Below are 21,441 nucleotides of genomic sequence, written 5' to 3' on the forward strand. Positions count from 1 at the left end.
CCTGTTCTGCTCTGGGCCCCATTTGTATCTCAGTGACTGCAGCAGCCACCCCACATCTCAGTAATGTGTATCCAGGAACCAAAGTTAGCACTATAATATTAATACATATCAATAGAAATGTATATTGTATGACTAATGGGTTGTATATAAATCAACATCTCACCTCTACCTGTACATATGCACCTAACAAGGAAATAACTCGACGTGCCCAATATCTAGTAATTAAGCCACTAAAGCAAATAAGAGGATCGATAAAATAAAACACGAAGTAAGATAAAATTCCAGAACTTCTGGTAGGAAAAGCAAATGAAACATTTACGTAATGGTCATTATGTAATAAAAAGATATTGAAGACAAAGAAAATAAATAGCATTATTTTTCAGCTGAAGGAGGGTAAATAATACAATGAAATTAAATGTAGATGAGAATTCTGTAAATTTTGTTAGGAACACAATATTTTTAGGGATGAATTTGACTGCCAATGGAAGTGGAACGAGCACATTATGCAATAACAGTCATGATGTTAGTGCACAAGAGCAAATGCCATGTAGTTACAGACTATTCTATGTACACAGTCTGTAGTTATGAAATAATTTATTTGTGGTATCAGAGAATAGTCAGGATCACCACAGAAATCTGTCTAAAGTGATGGGTCTTATGAGTAAATATACCAGTCCATTATATACCTAATCATGGAACAAGAGACAGACTTATACTCACCAAGAAAAAATAATAAAAATTCAGAACAGTAAGTCTATTTCACCAGGGAATTGAGCTGTACAGTTAATTATCTAAAATGTTAAATAGATAACCACTAGTAACATAGTAAAAAGACAGTTACAGCATAATACACAATATAAAATAAGGATTATTTAGATAACATGCAGTAGGAGCTGTGAAAATAAAACCTATGTTAGCTACAACATACTTTGACTACATTGTGCATGTTCATGGGAAATTTCTTCTTTCATTTCAGTGACTGCTTCACAGACTGTACCATTTGGATCCTTCCCACAAACACCAGCTTTTCTGAATTACACAGGTGGGAACTCTCCCTGCAATATATCCTATGTTCCCGTTACCCTCCTGGCCTCAACCTTCATTAGTAATTATCCTAACCCATCTTGCCCCTTCCCTGTTCCCATTCCAGCACGACACAGCCCTCTATTCCACCAATGAACCCAGTCTTTTTACTTCTCTTCTTTTTCACTAATCCCCCCCTTTCCCCTGCCCTCCATCTATCCTCCCTACTGCACTTAGATGCCCTACTCTCCACCTCGTGCCTGCACACTCGCAGCAGCACTTTACTATCTACCACCCCTACCCTGCTATCCCTCCCTCTCCCTGCCCCAGCCTCCTTCTTACCCCCACTCAAATGCCCTTCCCATAATGCACTGCTGCTCGCAGTCTGACTCCAGCTGCCAGAGATTGTAGTCATGTGTGTGTGTGTGTGTGTACAATCTTTATGCTGTGCCTTTCTGTGACTCAGCATTTATGCTATATGGTGGGTAGCAACTATCCTTTTTATTATATTTACCATGCCATCCTGGATTTCCCATTGTTTGATCATGTCTGCTACCCATTCTTTTAAATTACATATCCATCCAAAAACAACAACACTTGACAGTTTCTCATTCAAACTATAATATAGGTTTATATCTGATGAGTTATACACACATTGGTGGAAGGCATCAGTGAGACACCAGCAACAGTAAATTTCCAGTCTGCAATATGGCATTTTGTACATTACCACAATAATCAAGCAATCATCGGGACACTTTCAACTGAGCAGGAAAGCACAGTGGTTAAAACACTGGACTTGCTTCAGGAGGAGTGGAGATCAAATCCTTGTTTAGTTATCCATATTTAAGTTTTCCATGGCTTCCTCAAAAGCACTTAATATGAATGCTATGAAGGATCCTTTAAAAAGGCTACAACCAATCTGCCCACTCCTTACCTAAGCCAAATTTATTATCAACCTTTTATGTCTTTGTCATTGAAGGGACATTAAACAAGTGGCGGTTTGATACATAGATCCGTGTGACCTGTCTTTACAATGATCTTTGAACTTAGTTGATGTCTAGTTTTGTTATGTGTTGTTATGTTTTGTTATCATGAAGTGAATAAAGTGTATCATTATGATAAAGTGGTGTTAAATGCTATTATCTCACTGTAATATCATTACTTGCCACAGACTCATTTTTCCTTCCTTTCAGTTTCAACAGAAAAAGTTATTAATTTCTTTATGGATAATGATATTCAACTTTCAAGACATTTTATTTCTTACCCAATCTCTTACACACAAAATGAAGAACATCAGTTCTGAAGATTCAAGATAATTTGATCTTCTGAAGTCTTGTCTGTTTTTCTTCAATATATTGCTTTCTCGCCTATTAAAGAGTGCCTGAAAATTAACTAAAACAGTAGAACATGCCCACCCACAGAGCCAAGTGTGTTAATGTGCTGCTTCTGGGCTTTGGTGATGTGAGACTGCCCCATATCGAATCCCCCTCAGAGATTAACAATGAGGAATGATAAGCCCACCAGTCTGGATATAGTTTTTAGGCAGTTTCCCACACCCAACTAGGTAAATACTGGGCTAGTAACCACGTCCCACATCAGATACACAGTGTGTAAACTTTTAGAAAATGTTCCCATACTTGAACATGGGATTTAAACTAGATGCAGACAAATGGGCTACACAGATTCCATCCTTTGGGGAGTGGTGGTGTCAGAAATGGCACACAGCCACCCACTGTCACCATATAGCAAATGTGACCCAGAAGAGAAGTAGGAAAGGACAAGGAAAAAGAAGAAGATTAGAGCACTTGTGTCACTAACAAAATTGCAAGAAAATAAGGAGACCAATTTGAATGTACCAGCTACTGTCTATTAAGTCACTATATATCAGAAAGTGTAAATGATACTTACACCACAGTATGTCACTGACTGCTCCCACAAATAAGTTGCTACATCCTTTCTGCATTCTGCCACCATTTGGATAGAAATCTACATCTCCCATTGGTTGCCATGAACCTAACCCTCCAAGAATCAAATTTTCTCCATTAGAATGGATAACATCAACAAACATTGCATCACTGGAGTCAAGACGGGCATGTGGATCTTGGCTCTCAAATAAGGGACCTGCTGGATCCAATCCTGAAATTATAATAAAGAACAAAATATGATTCTGGTATATGAATAATTTAAGATTTGTTTGTTATGTGCATTTAAATTTACACAAAACTGAGAAATGTATGATGTAACGTAATTATGTGTCTCAGGATAGATAAAATGCATGCATGTTCATCCTTCCTACCTCCCCCCCTCTCAATAAAAAACACACACATTGCTTTCTTTACATGCTATCGAACTTGACTGGCATGAGTACTGATCTCAGAAGAGGTGGGTGATGGTGGTGAGGAATTGGAAGAAGCATGTTGTGGGATGGGGGAAAACAATAGAAGAAGGGGTAAGGGAAGACTGTGGCAGTGTGGAACATGTCCATGCATCCAGGAAAAGCTAATAATTCATATTAATATTATAATACTTCATTATTTTAAGGAAATCTTTTGAATATCACCTAAAAAAGAACACTTTCCCTTGGATCCATGGAATGTGTTTGATGTAGTGTCATATAAACAGTAAGAGTTCACTAGTTATCACTACGGCAGTTTTCTGAGTTGCAAGGGAAGCATAAAAGTTGATTGTCAATACTGACTGATGTGGAGTACTATAGTTGATGGCATACTGTGTAATCATCAATGATGTAGCATCTGCAGCCACATTTCACAACATGTATACATAACTGAACATTAGTTGTGGACCTATGGATCTTATTATTCATGACATGCTGCAGTAAGTCGCACATCAGTACTGCCTAAAGGACACTAACTGTTTATCAGTGAAGGAAAAAATAATGTTTTGATACCAGTGAGTCCACAGATGATACTGTTTGACTGAAGGAGGTTAAGAGCATTATCACTCACAAAATATTGTTGCTATATTGTTGTATTTCACACAATTTCTACAGTTGTGGGACAAAAAGATGTGCAGTGAACAATTAGCGGCATTGTGATGTGACTGAAAACTATCACAGGCCTGGAAGGAGAACACATTCTCTATTCTGACATATTGCTTAAGAGATTTTCATGCATATCGATTTTCTGGGCTAGTAGATTTCAAGAATTTCTGAATTGATACCAAAGAAAAAGAAGTGGGGTATGAGCAGACATAGAGTCAGTCAACTGATTTTTTCCCAGTTACATTAAGGTATAAGTGGTTCTATGGAACATGAGTGTTGAAAATAATAGAAAATAAACTCTGAGTATTGATGACATAAACTAAGTTCTAGAGGTAATGAACAAATTCAAATCAGTTATCAACAATATTGACATAATCTACATTTTGGTGCTTTCAGTAACAGCTGTAGCTCCTATGGAGCCCTATGTTCCACATAGCACTGTACTGCCATGATTGACTTGGATACATATTTTTCATGCATGTATTGATCAAATGTACTCCTGAAACGCAGCATACTTTGACAAGATGATACGTTTTATGTAATCACAAATCTTGAACTTTGCCACAAGGGGGTGGGTTGTGTGCCTCAGTGATACATGTAGACATACTGCAATTGGAACTACATTGGAGGGATATCTGTGAAGAAGTCAGACTAGTATACAGTTCCTGAAGATTGGCAACAGGCTTTTCAGTAGTAGCAGGGGCAACTGTATGGATAACTTTGTACACTAGCTAACATGGTCTTATTCATTGGTATGGTGAACGGCTAAAAGCAAGGGGAAACTAATGCCATTGTATTTCCCAAGGAAATGCAGTTCTACAATATGGCTTAACAATGATAGTATCCTCTTCAGTAAAATAGTCAGAAAGGAAAATAAACATCCATTTGAATCTCGAGGAGGGGACTATTCAGGAGCATGCTGTCATGAAGAAAATCAAAACAGGCATTCTAAGAGTCAAAGCATGGAAAGTTAGATTCCATAATTGGGTAGATAGGCTAGAGAATTTAAGAAGAGAAATGGATGGATTGATATTACATATAGTGGGAATTAGTGAAGTATGATGGCAGGAAAAATAGTATTTCTGGTCATGTGAGTGCAATGTTACCAAGAAAAAATGAAATAGAGATAATACTGGAGTATCTAATAACATTAGGGCAAATCAGAAAGTCTTTGCCCCTTCTTTTTTTAGCCAAATTGCAGCTGTAAATGCGAGGTCAACATATCCATTCCCAGAGTTGGACATTTCTTGGTTCTTGCCGGCATTATCTGCTGGCAGCTCCAGCAGTCAGTTGTTAAAGATGGCGGTTGTGCTTCACTTGTCCGTGACGTTAGAGCAATGAAGTGTGATTCATTTTCTGTGGAGCAAGAGATGAAAGCCCATCAAGATCTACAGGAAAAAACAGCCCACATATGGTGAAAGCTGTCTCGCTTTGAGAATTGTGAGGTGAGTTCAGCAAAGGCCATAAAGTCTTGCATGAAAGTGAGTGGTCAGGGATGCCGCATTTGTCACTGACTGATGACAACATTTCCCTTGTGGACACAATTGTGAAAGCAGATCAGTGTGTGCACATCACAGCCATTTCCCAGGAACTTGGAATATTACGTGCTTATGAAATGACATTTATGGGTCCTTAGGGTACTGGAAGATTTCTTGTCAGTGGGTGCCTGAGGAGTTGGATGACATGATGAAAGGCAAGTGAATGATGCCTTCACTGAATCATCTGGAACAGTACTCTAAGAAGGGTGAAGGTTTCCTGGACTGCATTGTTACTGGTGATGAAACACTGATACTGCATTTCATGCTGGAATCCAAGCAGTACAGCATAGTGTGGAAATATCAGGTGTGCCTGTGACAAAAAAATTCCATTCGGTGCTATCTGTTGGGAAAGTGATGTTAATGGGCTTCTGAGACAGCCGTGGACCACTCCTGCTGGATTTCATGCAACAAGGGGGAACCATCAATGCTGACAGCTATTGTTCCACACTTTCATGTCTGAGGGCTGCCATCAGGTGAAGGTGCCAAGGGATTCTCAATATGGACAACATGGCTCTACTCCACAACAATGCGAGACCAAATGTGCCAATCAGAACTGCCAAAAAGGTCCAGGAATTTCTCTGGGAGATTCTGAACCACCCATCATACAGTCCACACCTCATCCTCCGTGATTTCCTCATTTTCAGACTACTGAAGAAGTTCCTGGCAGGACAGCAATTCACAAGTAATGATGAAGCCAAGACAGCAGTCCGATGGTGGTTCCATAGTCAGCCAGATGAATTCTACCACAGGGACATCTCAAATTTAGTGCTGCAATGGGACAAATGTGTGAACCGGTGTAGGGCCTATGTAGAAAAATATTGTAAGACATGTATAATAGGACATATATTTGTCATTATGTGTATGTACCCTACTTTGGTTAACAAAAATAGGGACAAAGACTTTCTGATTTGTCCTTGTGATATGAAAATAAGAATGACAGTGAGCTACTATGAATAGTATAGCGAATATATTATCATAGCCAAGATTGAAAATAGCCAAGCAGGAATGGCTAGAAAGCAAATAAACACATAAAAAAAGTTTTGCATCACCTCGTTTCCAAGAGTTCTGGAACCTGTGCAGAAAATTGGAAAAGAGATCAACATAAACATCATTTCTGCCCTTTTTGTTGCTCATGAAAACCACACATTCAATATTGTACCACCATACAGCAAGACCTTCAGAAGTGGTGGTCCAGATTGCTGTACACACCGGTACCTCTAATACCCAGTAGCACGTCCTCTTGCATTGATGCATTTCTGTGTTTCTTGTGGCATACTATCCACATAATGTTGCCCCATAACAGCAGGGAACCTCCACCTTGCTGCACTCGCTGGACAGTGTGTCTGAGGCATTCAGCCTGGCCAGGTTGCCTCCAAACACGTCTCTGACAATTGTCTGGTTGAAGACACTCTTTGGTGAAGAGAACATGATGCCAATCCTGAGCGATCCATTCGGCATGTTGTTGAGCCCATCTGTACTGCACTGAATGGTATCCTGGTTTGCAAAGCTGGATCTCGCCATGGATGTCGGGAGTGAAGTTGCATGTCATGCAGGCTCTTGCGCACAGTTTGAGTCGTAACACGACGTCCTGTGGCTGCAAGAAAAGCATTATTCATCATGGTGGCGTTGCTGTCAGGGTTCCTCCGAGCCATAATCCATAGGTAGCAGTCATCCACTGCAGTAGTAGCCCTTGGGCGCCCTGAGCAAGGCATGTCATCAATAGTTCCTGTCTCTCTGTATCCCCTCCATGTCTGAACAACATCGCTTTGGTTCACTCTGAGACATCTGGACAGTTCCCTTATTGAGAACCCTTCCTGGCAGAAAGTAACAATGCGGACGTGATTGAACTGTGTTATTGACTGTCTAGACATGGTTGAATTACTGACAACATGAGCCGTGTACCTCCTTCGTGCTGGAATTACTGGAAATGATCGGCTGTCAGACCCCTTCCGTCTAATAAGCGCTGCTCATGCATGGTTATTTACGTCTTTGGGCGGGTTTAGTGACATCTCTGAACAGTCAAAGGGACTGTTCAAAGGGACTGTGTCTGTGATACTGTATCCACAGTCAACGTCTATCTTCAGGAATTCTGGGGACTGGGATGATGCAACCTTTTTCTGATTGTGTCCATAGCCTTAGAACCTTGCATACCTACATGAAATGTATGTGCTACCTACGGGAAAATCACTGAAACTTTTGCAGAAAACAGAGACAGCTGTGTGAATGTTAAGAGAGCAGATGTAAGTAAAGAAAGGAAGGGTGAATGGTAGAAGGAATATATAAAAGCTTTACAAAGGAAATGATCTTGATGACAACATTATCGAAAGGGAGAGAGCATAAAAGAACTGGAGATGGGATATGTGATACTGTGAGAAAAGATTGACAGAGCAATGATGGATAAAAGTTGAAAGAACGCACTTGGAGCACATGACATTCCCTCAGAATTCTTGAGATCCATGGTAGAACATACCATGACAAACAATTCCACCTGCTATGCAAGACGTGAGACAGGTAAAATACCCTCAAATTTCAAGAAGAATGTAATAATTTCAGTTCCAGAGGAGGCAGGTGTTGGCATGTGTGAATATTATCAAAGTACATATTTAATAAGTCATGGTTGCCAAATACTGTCGCAAATTATTCATAGAAGAGTGGAAAAATTTGCAAAATCAGTCCACAGGGAAGATCAGTTTGGCTCATTGAAAAAATCGGGAATACACAAGGCAGTACTGACCTTATGGCCTATCTTAGAAGATGGGTAGAAGTACGGTAAACTTACAATGATAGTATTTGTAGATTTAGAGAAAGCTTTCAACAGTGTTGACTGGGACACACAATTTTAAATTTTGAAGATGGCATTGATAAAATACGACTCTTCGGAGTCGAGATGATGAACTCTTCAGAGAAAATCTTCAGATCAGCATGGAAAGTCATGCTCACAGTGTTCTGGGATGTTCAAGGTGTGGCGCATTAGGAATTCATGCCTAAAGACATCATCATAAACTCTGCAAAGTATTGCGAGACCGCCGGCCGAAGTGGCCGTGCGGTTAAAGGCGCTGCAGTCTGGAACCGCAAGACCGCTACGGTCGCAGGTTCGAATCCTGCCTCGGGCATGGATGTTTGTGATGTCCTTAGGTTAGTTCGGTTTAACTAGTTCTAAGTTCTAGGGGACTAATGACCTCAGCAGTTGAGTCCCATAGTGCTCAGAGCCATTTGAACCATTTTTTATTGCGAGACCCTCAGAAAACTGAACGCACGAATTCGAAAAGTTTGTCCACCCTCCTCTTCAGCATGACAATGGCAGACCACACACGAGCGCTGCGACATGTGCAACAATCCAGCGCCTTGGATTCACTGTCATCGATCATCCTCCATAGGTCTACAGTCCCAACTTAGCCCCGTCCGATACTCATCTGTTTCTAGAACTTAAAGAACATCTTAGAGGTCTTCACTTTGATAGCGATGAAGCAGTGGAAGCTGAGGTGAGGTTCTGGTTCTGTCAACAAAGTCAAACATTCTACACCGACAGCATCAACAAACTGGTCTCTTGTTGAAAAGTAAATATGTAAACATGATCAATAAAGATGCAGAAAGTTAAATAAAGTTCGTATTATTTAAAAAGCTTTAAGAATTTTCAAATAAAAAATTGGGGGCATCACCTTTCATCACCCTCTCGTGCTCCAAATAATATTCTGGGATGCCATTACGGTGCATTTATTGACGCATACTGTAAAGTACTTCACAGTTACTCAGATTGGTACAGTTAATTTTAAGGAATATGGGAATTGAGAGCGTAGTCGGGACAGATAGTAGACCTGAAGCACATCCTATTGCCGACTGACTTACACTACTTGGTGCACAGCAGAATGATCTATTTAAACGTTGTATATCATTGCAATGATTTGTACTTCGTCGATGCCATTTAACGATAATTTGTTTCTTACTACAACTAGTTTACTGAATAGCAGATTTATGCTAAAGATGCATTAATGACTTTTAGACTGCCCTTAGCATTTACTATGTCAAAAGAGGATTTTAATTACTCATGTTTGGCCGGCCGCTGTAACCGAGTGGTTCTAGGCGCTGCAGTCCGTAACCGCGCTGCTGCTACGGTCGCAGGTTCGAATCCTGCCTCGGGCATGGATGTGTGTGATGTTCTTAGGTTAGTTAGGTTTAAGTAGTTCTAAGTCTAGAGGATTGAATACCTCAGATGTGAAGTCCCATAGTGCTTAGAGCCATTTGAACCATTTTGAACCATTCACGTTTGATATAGAAAAAGTCGCAGATTCGAGCCTGTCGGGTGGTCCCCGAAATTGAAGATCGCTAAGTTAGATTCGCTCCCATGACTCATACAGCTTCCCATACCACTGCTACCTTCGGCACCGTATGGCATTACCAGCCTTGCTGCCTGCGTTTCCAACAATGGAAACTGCCTTACTCGACGCTGTCCTGATCTGTATCACTGCTCAAGAGCGTGAGTTTTTCATCTTAACTGCAGCGTTCAAATATGTGCGATGTTCCCAGTCAATGGCCGACGAATTCGCGCCAGTTTTTCACCTGTGCCATCATTATTGCCAGACGATACGGGCCAGCGTGACTGACACCTATTAACGTCCGGGGAATTGCTGCAAATACCTAAGGGTGACGATATTTTGCCTTTTTCTCACATGATACCCTACAAACCATGGATGGAGGAAAACAGGCAGATTCAATATTCCTAGAGTTCAGGAAAGTTGCGACAGCATACTGCTTAGATTCCCAAATACGCGAGTATCTTGAAGATTTTAACAATTTTTAACGCAGCTAGTGTGCTACATCTTCACATCGGCATTCTTCAAAAACAACTGCTGAAAATGATGAACAAAAATTTAAATGACAAGATTGGTCGTTGCGGTGGTTGGAGACGCGTGAGGGGAAATGCTGACGTAATCGGCGCTCGGCGCTACCAACAGAAACTACATCGTTTAACGTCACCAAGCAATTTTGACACTACAACTGCTAGGTCGTTAGCGTTTGCAGAAACGAAAAAAACGAGAAGTCGACATGAAGTGTTCCGGATAAATCCGATATGTGACGAAATCAAACGATGGACCCACCAGACGCCTTTTATTGTGCCACTTACATGCAGTTACCATTGTTAGCAAAGTGGTTATCGCCAAGCGTGGACGTGCATCGTTTTCCTTTCAGTTCTTGCTCTAAGGAGGATAGGTAGGCTGCTAGCTTGTTGATTTACAGAATATCTAATAATAAATCAATATTTAAATGTACGACTCTAAAACTGGCAGTATATTTGCAGTGTGCAGCCGATATTCTTATAGGCAGTACGTCGATTTTTTCCCGCCGGAATATCGATGTATCGATACATTTTCTCTCTCTCTCTCTCTCTCTCTCTCTCTCACTCTCTCTCTCTCTCTCTCTCTCTCTCTCTCTCTCTCTCTATATATATATATATATATATATATATATATATATATATATATATATATATATATTCCTGGAAATGGAAAAAAGAACACATTGACACCGGTGTGTCAGACCCACCATACTTGCTCCGGACACTGCGAGAGGGCTGTACAAGCAATGATCACACGCACGGCACAGCGGACACACCAGGAACCGCGGTGTTGGCCGTCGAATGGCGCTAGCTGCGCAGCATTTGTGCACCGCCGCCGTCAGTGTCAGCCAGTTTGCCGTGGCATACGGAGCTCCATCGCAGTCTTTAACACTGGTAGCATGCCGCGACAGCGTGGACGTGAACCGTATGTGCAGTTGACGGACTTTGAGCGAGGGCGTATAGTGGGCATGCGGGAGGCCGGGTGGACGTACCGCCGAATTGCTCAACACGTGGGGCGTGAGGTCTCCACAGTACATCGATGTTGTCGCCAGTGGTCGGCGGAAGGTGCACGTGCCCGTCGACCTGGGACCGGACCGCAGCGACGCACGGATGCACGCCAAGACCGTAGGATCCTACGCAGTGCCGTAGGGGACCGCACCGCCACTTCCCAGCAAATTAGGGACACTGTTGCTCCTGGGGTATCGGCGAGGACCATTCGCAACCGTCTCCATGAAGCTGGGCTACGGTCCCGCACACCGTTAGGCCGTCTTCCGCTCACGCCCCAACATCGTGCAGCCCGCCTCCAGTGGTGTCGCGACAGGCGTGAATGGAGGGACGAATGGAGACGTGTCGTCTTCAGCGATGAGAGTCGCTTCTGCCTTGGTGCCAATGATGGTCGTATTCGTGTTTGGCGCCGTGCAGGTGAGCGCCACAATCAGGACTGCATACGACCGAGGCACACAGGGCCAACACCCGGCATCATGGTGTGGGGAGCGATCTCCTACACTGGCCGTACACCACTGGTGATCGTCGAGGGGACACTGAATAGTGCACGGTACATCCAAACCGTCATCGAACCCATCGTTCTACCATTCCTAGACCGGCAAGGGAACTTGCTGTTCCAACAGGACAATGCACGTCCGCATGTATCCCGTGCCACCCAACGTGCTCTAGAAGGTGTAAGTCAACTACCCTGGCCAGCAAGATCTCCGGATCTGTCCCCCATTGAGCATGTTTGGGACTGGATGAAGCGTCGTCTCACGCGGTCTGCACGTCCAGCACGAACGCTGGTCCAACTGAGGCGCCAGGTGGAAATGGCATGGCAAGCCGTTCCACAGGACTACATCCAGCATCTCTACGATCGTCTCCATGGGAGAATAGCAGCCTGCATTGCTGCGAAAGGTGGATGTACACTGTACTAGTGCCGACATTGTGCATGCTCTGTTGCCTGTGTCTATGTGCCTGTGGTTCTGTCAGTGTGATCATGTGATGTATCTGACCCCAGGAATGTGTCAATAAAGTTTCCCCTTCCTGGGACAATGAATTCACGGTGTTCTTATTTCAATTTCCAGGAGTGTATATATATGAAAACCGGTAACGATATTTTTTAAATATCGATACATCAGATTCCCGATATTTTTAAATTTAAAAATATCAATAGTCCTATTTTACACAAAGGCCACACGGTAAAGTGACAGATACATCCATACTCAGGGCAGAGGAGTGCAGTGGTTAGCAACTACGAGATGAGCATACCTGTTGTGTGACACACAAGATGCCACTAGGCAAGGCAACGGATGACAAGCAAGGGCAAATAAAACGCGATGCTGACCAAGAACGCCACATTTGGAGGAATAACTGTGAAGTTTTAACTCCACAGACAGTCAGGGATTCTGTTATCGCCACCTTCTGCAATGGTTGCCTGGTCTCTTCCTCAACTACTGTTGTCGGAGTTACTTCTACTTGTGGACTGACCACTTCAGCTCCTTACTGTCTACATAGTGTTACAAATTATGAACTTACGAGTTTTCACCACCACTGGGTTAATGGAACTTAGGTAACCAAATGCGTGATTATGGGCTAAGTAGTGCTCGGATTTGCCGGCCGAAGTGGCCAAGCGGTTCTAGGCGCTCCACTCTGGAACCGCGCGACCGCTACGGTCGCAGGTTCGAATCCTGCCTCGGGCATGGATGTGTGTGATGTCCTTAGGTTAGTTAGGTTTAAGTAGTTCTAAGTTCTAGGGGACTGATGACCTCAGAAGTTAAGTCCCATAGTGCTCAGAGCCATTTTTTAGTGCTCGGATTTCATTCATCTTAACCAGAAACTGTCTTATTAACTTCTATTGTAGCTCAGATGAATATTCCGCCATTAACTATTAATGTTTGATTATCAGACTAATCGACAATTTTAATTTGTTGTTACAGAAGTTTCTTGTGTTCAATAAACGTCGTTGGGCCAAAGTGAGGGTTATAACAGGTACACAGTCGAAACCCCAAAAAGTGGGTTTTTTAAATACACGCTTTTAACAGTCATAGACGACGATGAGATGTTTCAGAAAGTTTATATGACTGTGAACCCTCGCCTCAAAAAATTAATTAGGCAAGTGTTCTTTAGCCACAGCTCTCATACTTCATATGGGAAAGCGACGTTGTGCCCAGAGGAGGGAAACCTATTCTCATTAGATGACTGAACAACACGCTAAGGTCTCCCAGTCAACAATGCCATATGACACATTCATCTAGTAACTCTTTTTGCAGTTTGTCGAATTTATCCCGAAACCAGTGACGCTACCTTACAAGGGTACCCCGCCTATTCATCACCACCGGTTTCGTCCAAATTAATGGTATCTGCAGGGCTTGACCAGAAATGAAAGTGACGGAAGTGGGAGCTCCAGATGGCCTGCGTTTACACCCCAGAAAGAGTACAAAAAGGCAATGCGAGGATCAAACATTAATAACGGGTGTATCCAGTAGAATGTTGAATACAAGCATACAAACGTGCATGTATTGTGTCGAACAGGCGCCGGCTGTCAGTTTGTGGGATGGAGTTCGATGCTTATTGCTCTTGGTGTGTCATCGAAGTTTGTTCCAAAACTTCTCAATTTTGATCAGAAGAACCGCCGCATGAGCATCGCTCAGGAGCTCTTGAATGACGTCAATGATGATCCTGATTTGCTCAAAATGGTCATAACTGATGACGAAACATGGATTTGCGGTTATGACGTCGAAACCAAAGCCCAGTCGTCCCAACGGAAGCATCCCGGAGAACCACGATGAAAAAAGCACGCCAAGTTCGATCAAAAGTCAAAGTTTTGCTCAATGTTTTTTTCAATTACCGCAGCGTAGTGTATAATGAATTTTTGCTTCAAGGTCGCACGGTCGATAAGCAGTATTACCTTGACGTTATGCGCCGTTTGCGAGAAGCAATAAGCAAAAAACGTCCTGAATTGTGGAAAAACAATTCATGGCTTTTGCATCACGAGAATGCATCATCGCTTGTGAGAGAATCTTTATTTGGCCCCCTGCGACTTTTTCCTGTTCCAAAAACTGAAGAGACCTATGAAAGGACGAAGATTTTCAACGACTGAGGACATAAAAACTGCATCGCTGGAAGTAGTCAAGGTTGTACCAAAAATTGCTTCTGAGAAGTGCTTCGAGGATTGGAAGAAGCGTTGGCCCAAATGTATTGTATCTGAGGGGGATTACTTTGAAGGGGACAGCATGAATATTGATGAATAAACAAATATTTTTTCATAAAAATATAAAGTCACCTTACTTGTTGGAAAAAGGTAGAGAAATCTTTGCTGTTTTTATAGATTTAGAAAAAGCTTTTGACAGAGCTCAGTGGAACAAGCTGATGGGTATTTTGAAGAGGAAAGGAGTAGATTGGAAAGAGAGACGACTGATACAGAATCTATATTTACACCAGAAAGTAAGGATAAGGATAGGAAATGAAATGTCAGAAGGAAGCAGCATTGGACGAGGTGTTAGACAAGGTTGTTGCCTTTCCCCACTGTTGTTTAACGTATACCTTGAAGAGATTATTACGAAAGGCTTAGATGGGGAAAGAGGAATATGTATTGGTGGAAAGAGAATAGAATGAATAAGATTTGCTGATGACATGGTATTAGTAGCAGAAAGTGAGCGGACAGTGAATAACATGCTGAAAGATCTGAATGAAGCTTGTGTGGAATATGGGATGCAAATAAACACAGCAAAAACAAAGAGTATGGTAATCAGTACAAGAAGCAGACTGTCCACTATTAAAATAGGCCAATCTACCATTAGACAAGTAAGTGCATTTAAATATCTTGGAAGCACAATAACTAAAGACTTGAGATGTCACCAGGAGGTGAAAACTCGAATTGCCATAGCGAAGGAGGCATTCAACAGAAAGAGGAGACTCTTATGCGGCAAATTAGATAAAGGACTAAGGAAAAGGCTAGGCAAATGTTTTGTCTGGAGTGTGGCACTATATGGGGCAGAAAGATGGACGCTGAGACGAGAGGATGAAAAAAGGTTAGAAGGTTTTGAGATGTGGATATGGAGGAGGATGGAGAGAATAAGCTGGATGGAAAGAGTGAGTAATGAAAGAGTATTGGAAAGCGTTGGTGAGAGAAGATATCTGCTGAAGGTTGTAAGAGAAAGGAAAAAGAACTGGTTGGGACATTCATTGAGAAGGGAGTGCTTGCTAGCAGATGCTTTGGAAGGATTGGTTTGTGGGAGAAGACTGAGAGGAAGAGGGAGATACAAGATGATAGACGACATAAAGGGAAGAGTGTGGTGTCACCGCCAGACACCACACTTGCTAAGTGGTAGCCTTTAAATCGGCCGCGGTCCATTAGTATACGTCGGACCCGCGTGTCGCCACTATCAGTGATTGCAGACCGAGCGCCGCCACACGGCAGGTCTAGAGAGACTTCCTAGCACTCGCCCCAGTTGTACAGCCGACTTTGCTAGCGATGGTTCACTGACTACATACGCTCTCATTTGCCGAGACCACAGTTTAGCATAGCCTTCAGCTACGTCATTTGCTACCACCTAGCGAGGCGCCATATTCAGTTACTATGTCTTCTGAACAGATAATATTGTGACTCATGTACCGCCAAGAGCGACGTTCATCATTAATGGATTAAAGTTAACTATCAAACTAATTATGTCCGCTTTCTGAATTCTCATTCCTTGTCATGTTCCAGACCTCACGTCAGTATAGTTCTTCCCTCCTCACGCCAGCCTGCGTGAGCTAAAACGCGTGCATTTCGGCCTCCATTCGTGACACGGTGTTGGCTCATCAGCCAACACTACAAAGAGAAAATTATGCAGACCTGAAGAGGATGGCAGAAGAGCGGACAGCCTGGAGAACTACCAAGTGAAAGCCTGCCTTTTGGCAGAACACTGATGATGATTAGTCCGCAGCTCGTGGTCGTGCGGTAGCGTTCTCGCTTCCCACGCCTGGGTTCCCGGGTTCGATTCCCGGCGGGGTCACGGATTTTCCCTGCCTCGTGATGACTGGGTGTTGTGTGCTGCCCTTAGGTTAGTTAGGTTTAAGTAGTTCTAAGTTCTAGGGGACTGATGACCATAGATGTTAAGTCCCATAGTGCTCAGAGCCATTTGAACCATTTTGATGATGATTACTTTTTGAACACACCTCGTACACGCCTAGCGGCAGAAGTGCGTACAGTACATGCTCCGCCCACAGCAATGTTATTCCGGTTTTTTGGGTACCCTCTCGTACGTTTATTTAATAGGAAACATTGTTCTAACAGTTGACGACATCCGTACGATTTGTATTGTTCTACGGACGAATATATCTATCTACCTAGGCGTGCTCACCAGTGATTCGTGAGACGTTGCGCAGCATGGCTCCCGCAAAGCCGGCGACGTGCGCGCCGAGGCTGAAGCCGATGAGGTGTGTGCGCGCCGGCTCGGCTCCCAGCGACCGCAGCAGCTGAGCCAGCTGCCGGCCCACCAGTCGAGCGTTCGCCGCCGCGCGCACGTAGTTGGGTACCGCCGCGCCGTTCTCCCAGTCCACGCAGATCACGTTGCACTTTTCCTACGACACACAGTCCTAAGCTCAAGAAATGCACCATTTGGAAGACGATAGATTCATCATCTACACTCACAAATTAAGGATAATTGCAAAATCTACAACTACATGATTACTCTGCAATTTACATTAAAGTGCTTGGCAGAGGGTTCATCGAACCACAATCATACTATCTCTCTACCATTCCACTCCCGAACAGCGCGCGGGAAAAACGAACACCTAAACTTTTCTGTTCGAGCTCTGATTTCTCTTATTTTGATGATCATTCCTACCTATGTAGGTTGGGCTCAACAAAATATTTTCGCATTTGGGAGAGAAAGTTGGTGACTGAAATTTCGTAAATAGATCTCGCCGCGACGAAAAACGTCTTTGCTTTAATGACTTCCATCCCAAATCGCGTATCATATCTGCCACACTCTCTTCCCTATTACGTTATAATACAAAACGAGCTGCCCTTTTTTGCACCCTTTCGATGTCCTCCGTCAATCCCACCTGGTAAGGATCCCAAAAATGGTTCAAATGGCTCTGAGCACTATGGGACTTAACTTCTGAGGTCATCAGTCCCCTAGAACTTAGAACTACTTAAACCTAACTAACCTAAGGACATCACACACATCCATGCCTGAGGCAGGATTCTAACCTGCGACCGTAGCGGTCACGCGGTTCCAGACTGAAGCGCCTAGAACCACTTGGCCACCAGCGGCCGGCGTAAGGATCCCACACCGCGCAGCAATATTCTAACAGAGGACGAACAAGTGTAGTGTAAGCTGTCTCTTTAGTGGACTTGTTGCATCTTCTAAGTGTCCTGCCAATGAAACGCAACCTTTGGCACGCCTTCCCCACAATGTTATCTATGTGGTCTTTCCAACTGAAGTTGTTCGTAATTTTAACACCCAGGTACGTAATTGAATTGACAGCCTTGAGAATTGTACTATTTATCGAGTAATCGAATTCCAACGGATTTCTTTTGGAACTCATGTGGATCACCTCACACTTTTCGATATTTAGCGTCAACTGCCACCTGCCACACCATACAGCAATCTTTTCTAAATCGCTTTGCAACTGATACTGGTCTTCGGATGACCTTGTGTGGTGCCACACAACGTGGCACTAGACAAAATTGGTGCTAAGAGCACAGGCACATAGGGAACACACACGACACAGATCTTGAGAAAACCGTCCCGAAACACATTTGTTACGAAACGCCGCTGTTTCCTGCGCATATACCCAGGCATCAATATGGGATATGATCACCACGCACACGTACACAGGCCGCACAACGAGTTGGCATACTCTGGATCAGGTGGTCGAGCAGCTGCTGGGGTATAGCCTCTTATTCTTGCACCAGTGCCTGTCGGAGCTCCTGAAGTGTCGTAGGGTTTGACGACGTGCAGCGATACGTCGACTGAGAGCATCCCAGACGTGCTCGATGGGGTTTAGGTCTGGAGAACAGGCTGGCCACTCCATTCGCCTAATATCTTCTGTTTTAAGCTACTCCTCCGTGATGACAGCTCGGTGGGGCCGTGCATTATCATCCACTGCACCCCTGAAAATGCGGACGTACTGGTGCAAAATGACGTCCCGATATACCTGACCTGTTACAATACCTCTGTCAAAGACATGCAAGGATGTACGTGCAGCAATCATAATCCCACCCCACACCATCACACCACGACCTCCATACAGGTCCCTTTCAAGGACATTAAGGGGTTGGTATCTGGTTCCTGGTTCACGCCAGATGAAAACCCGGCGAGAATCACTGTTCAGACTATACCTGGACTCGTCCGTGAACATAACCTGGGATCACTGTTCCAATGACCATGTAATGTGTTCTTGACACCAGGCTTTACGGGCTCTCCTACGACCAGGGGTCAGTGGAACGCACCTTGCAGGTCTCCGGGCGAATAAACCGTGTCTGTTCAGTCGTCTGTAGACTATGCGTCTGGAGACAACTGCTACAGTGGCTGCGATAGGGTCCCGAGCAAGGCTGCCTGCAGTACTCTGTGGCCGTCTGCGGGCACTGATGGTGAGATATCGGTCTTCTTGTGGTGTTGTACACAGTGGACGTTCCGTACTGTAGCGCCTGGACACGTTTCCTGTCTGCTGAAATCGTTGTCATAATCTTGAGATCACACTTTGTGGCACACAGAGGGCCCGTGCTACGACCTGCTGTGTTTCACCAGCCTCCAGTCGCCCTAATATTCTACCCCTCATAACGTCATCAATATTTCTTTGAGCCATTTTCAACACAGTCACCATTAGCACGTCTGAAAACGTCTGCACACTTACTCGCTGCACCATACTCTAACATGCACCAACACATCTATGCGTATGTGGACTGCTGCCAGCGCCACCGTGCGACGGACGGCATGTCAAATGCACCGCATGGTCATACCCCGAGGTGATGTAAAGCCGCAAACCCCCCACCAGAGCGTTGTTTCACAATGTATCAGCATTATCCTTAATTTATGAGTATGAGTGTATAAGAGACAATGAAAACTGGACGGAAAAAAATTGGCTAGATGCGGGTAGGACTTTTTTTATTTTATTTTTTTAAACTCAACAGTCTTCCTCTCCTGTGCCAAACTCTTCATCTCAGAGCAGCACTTGCAACCTACAATGATCAGCCAGAACAGTATGAGCACCTACATAATAGCCGGTATGTCCACCTTCGGCACGGATAACAGCGACGACGCGTCGTGTCATGGAAACAATGAGACCATGGTAAGTCGCTGGAGGGAGTTCGCACCACATCTGCACATACAAGTCACTTATTTCCCATAAATTCCGGGGATGGGGCGATGAACTCTGAATTCACGTTCAATCACATCTCACATATGTTCGATCGGATTCAGATCTGGTGAGGTGGGGGGCCAGCACATCAATTGGAAATCGCCACTGCGTTCCTCGAACCACTCTACCACTCTCCTGGCCTTGCGACATGGCGCACTATCTTGCTGAAAAATACCACAGCCGTCGGGAAACATGATCGCCGTGAAGAGATGTACGTGGTCTGCAACCAGTGTACGATACTCCTTGGCAGCCATGGTGCCTTGCGCGAGCTTCACTGGACCCATAGGTGTCCACATGGATGTTTCCCAGACCATAATGGAGCCGCCGCAGTACAGGTGTCAAGGAGCTGTTCCCCTGGAAGACGTAGGATATGCGCCCTCCCATCGGTATGACGAAGAAAGTATCGGGATTCATCAGACCATGGAACACTCTGCCACTGCGCCAACGTCTAGTGCCGATGGTCAAGTGCCCATTTAAGTCGTCGTTATCAATGTTAACATTGGCACATGCATGGATCATCGGCTGCGGAGGCCCGTTGCTTGGAGAGTTCGGTGCACTGTGTGTTCAGACACTCTTGTACTCTGCCCAGCATTAAAGTCTATATCTACATCTACATTTATACTCCGCAAGCCACCCAACGGCGTGTGGCGGAGAGCACTTTGCGTGCCACTGTCATTACCTCCCTTTCCTGTTCCAGTCGCGTATGGTTCGCGGGAAGAACGACAGCCGGAAGGCCTCCGTGCGCGCTCGAATCTCTCTAATTTTGCATTCGTGATCTCCTCGGGAGGTATAAGTAGGGGGAAGCAATATATTCGATACCTCATCCAGAAACGCACCCTCTCGAAACCTGGACAGCAAGCTACACCGCGACGCAGAGCACCCCTCTCTCAGAGTCTGCCACTTGAGTTTGCTAAACATTTCCGTAACGCTATCACGCTTACCAAACAACTCTGTGACGAAACGCACCGCTCTTCCTTGGATGTAATCTATCTCCTCTGTCAACCCGACCTGGTACGGATCCCACACTGATGAGCAATACTCAAGTATAGGTCGAACGAGTGTTTTGTAAGCCACTTCCTTTGTTGATGGACTACATTTTCTAAGGACTCTCCCAATGAATCTCAACCTGGCACCCGCCTTACCAACAATTAATTTTATATGATCATTCCACTTCAAATCGTTCCGCATGCACACTCCCAGATATTTTACAGAAGTAACTGCTACCAGCGTTTGTTCCGCTATCATATAATCATACAATAAAGGATCCTTCTTTCTATGTATTCGCAAAACATTACATTTGTCTATGTTAAGGGTCAGTTGCCACTCCCTGCACCAAGTGCCTATCCGCTGCAGATCTTCCTGCATTTCGCTGCAATTTTCTAATGCTGCAACTTCTCTGTATACTACAGCATCATCCGCGAGAAGCCGCATGGAACTTCCGACACTGTCTACTAGGTCATTTATATATATTGTGAAAAGCAATGGTCCCATAACACTCCCCTGTGGCACGCCAGAGGTTACTTTAACGTCTGTAGACGTCTCTCCATTGAGAACAACATGCTGTGTTCTGTTTGCTAAAAACTCTTCAATCTAGCCACACAGCTGGTCTGATATTCCGTAGGCTCTTACTTTGTTTATCAGGCGACAGTGCGGAACTGTATCGAACGTCTTCCGGAAGTCAAGGAAAATGGCATTTACCTGGGAGC

General features: G+C 44.1%; 1 protein-coding gene across 1 annotated transcript in view; it reads right to left on the bottom strand.

Annotated features, from left to right (window-relative positions):
* LOC126249547 (uncharacterized) overlaps positions 1 to 21,441 on the bottom strand; it is a 385,639-nt gene that overhangs the window by 39,070 nt on the left and 325,128 nt on the right. The window contains exons 4-5 of the mRNA XM_049951212.1: positions 16,729 to 16,948; positions 2,932 to 3,159 (exon numbers count right to left, since the gene is read on the bottom strand). Coding sequence (XP_049807169.1) covers positions 2,932 to 3,159; positions 16,729 to 16,948 — 448 coding nt within the window. The remainder of the gene's footprint in view (positions 1 to 2,931; positions 3,160 to 16,728; positions 16,949 to 21,441) is intronic.

This window comes from Schistocerca nitens, chromosome 3 (assembly GCF_023898315.1).
Source record: "Schistocerca nitens isolate TAMUIC-IGC-003100 chromosome 3, iqSchNite1.1, whole genome shotgun sequence".
Classification (NCBI taxonomy): domain Eukaryota; kingdom Metazoa; phylum Arthropoda; class Insecta; order Orthoptera; family Acrididae; genus Schistocerca; species Schistocerca nitens.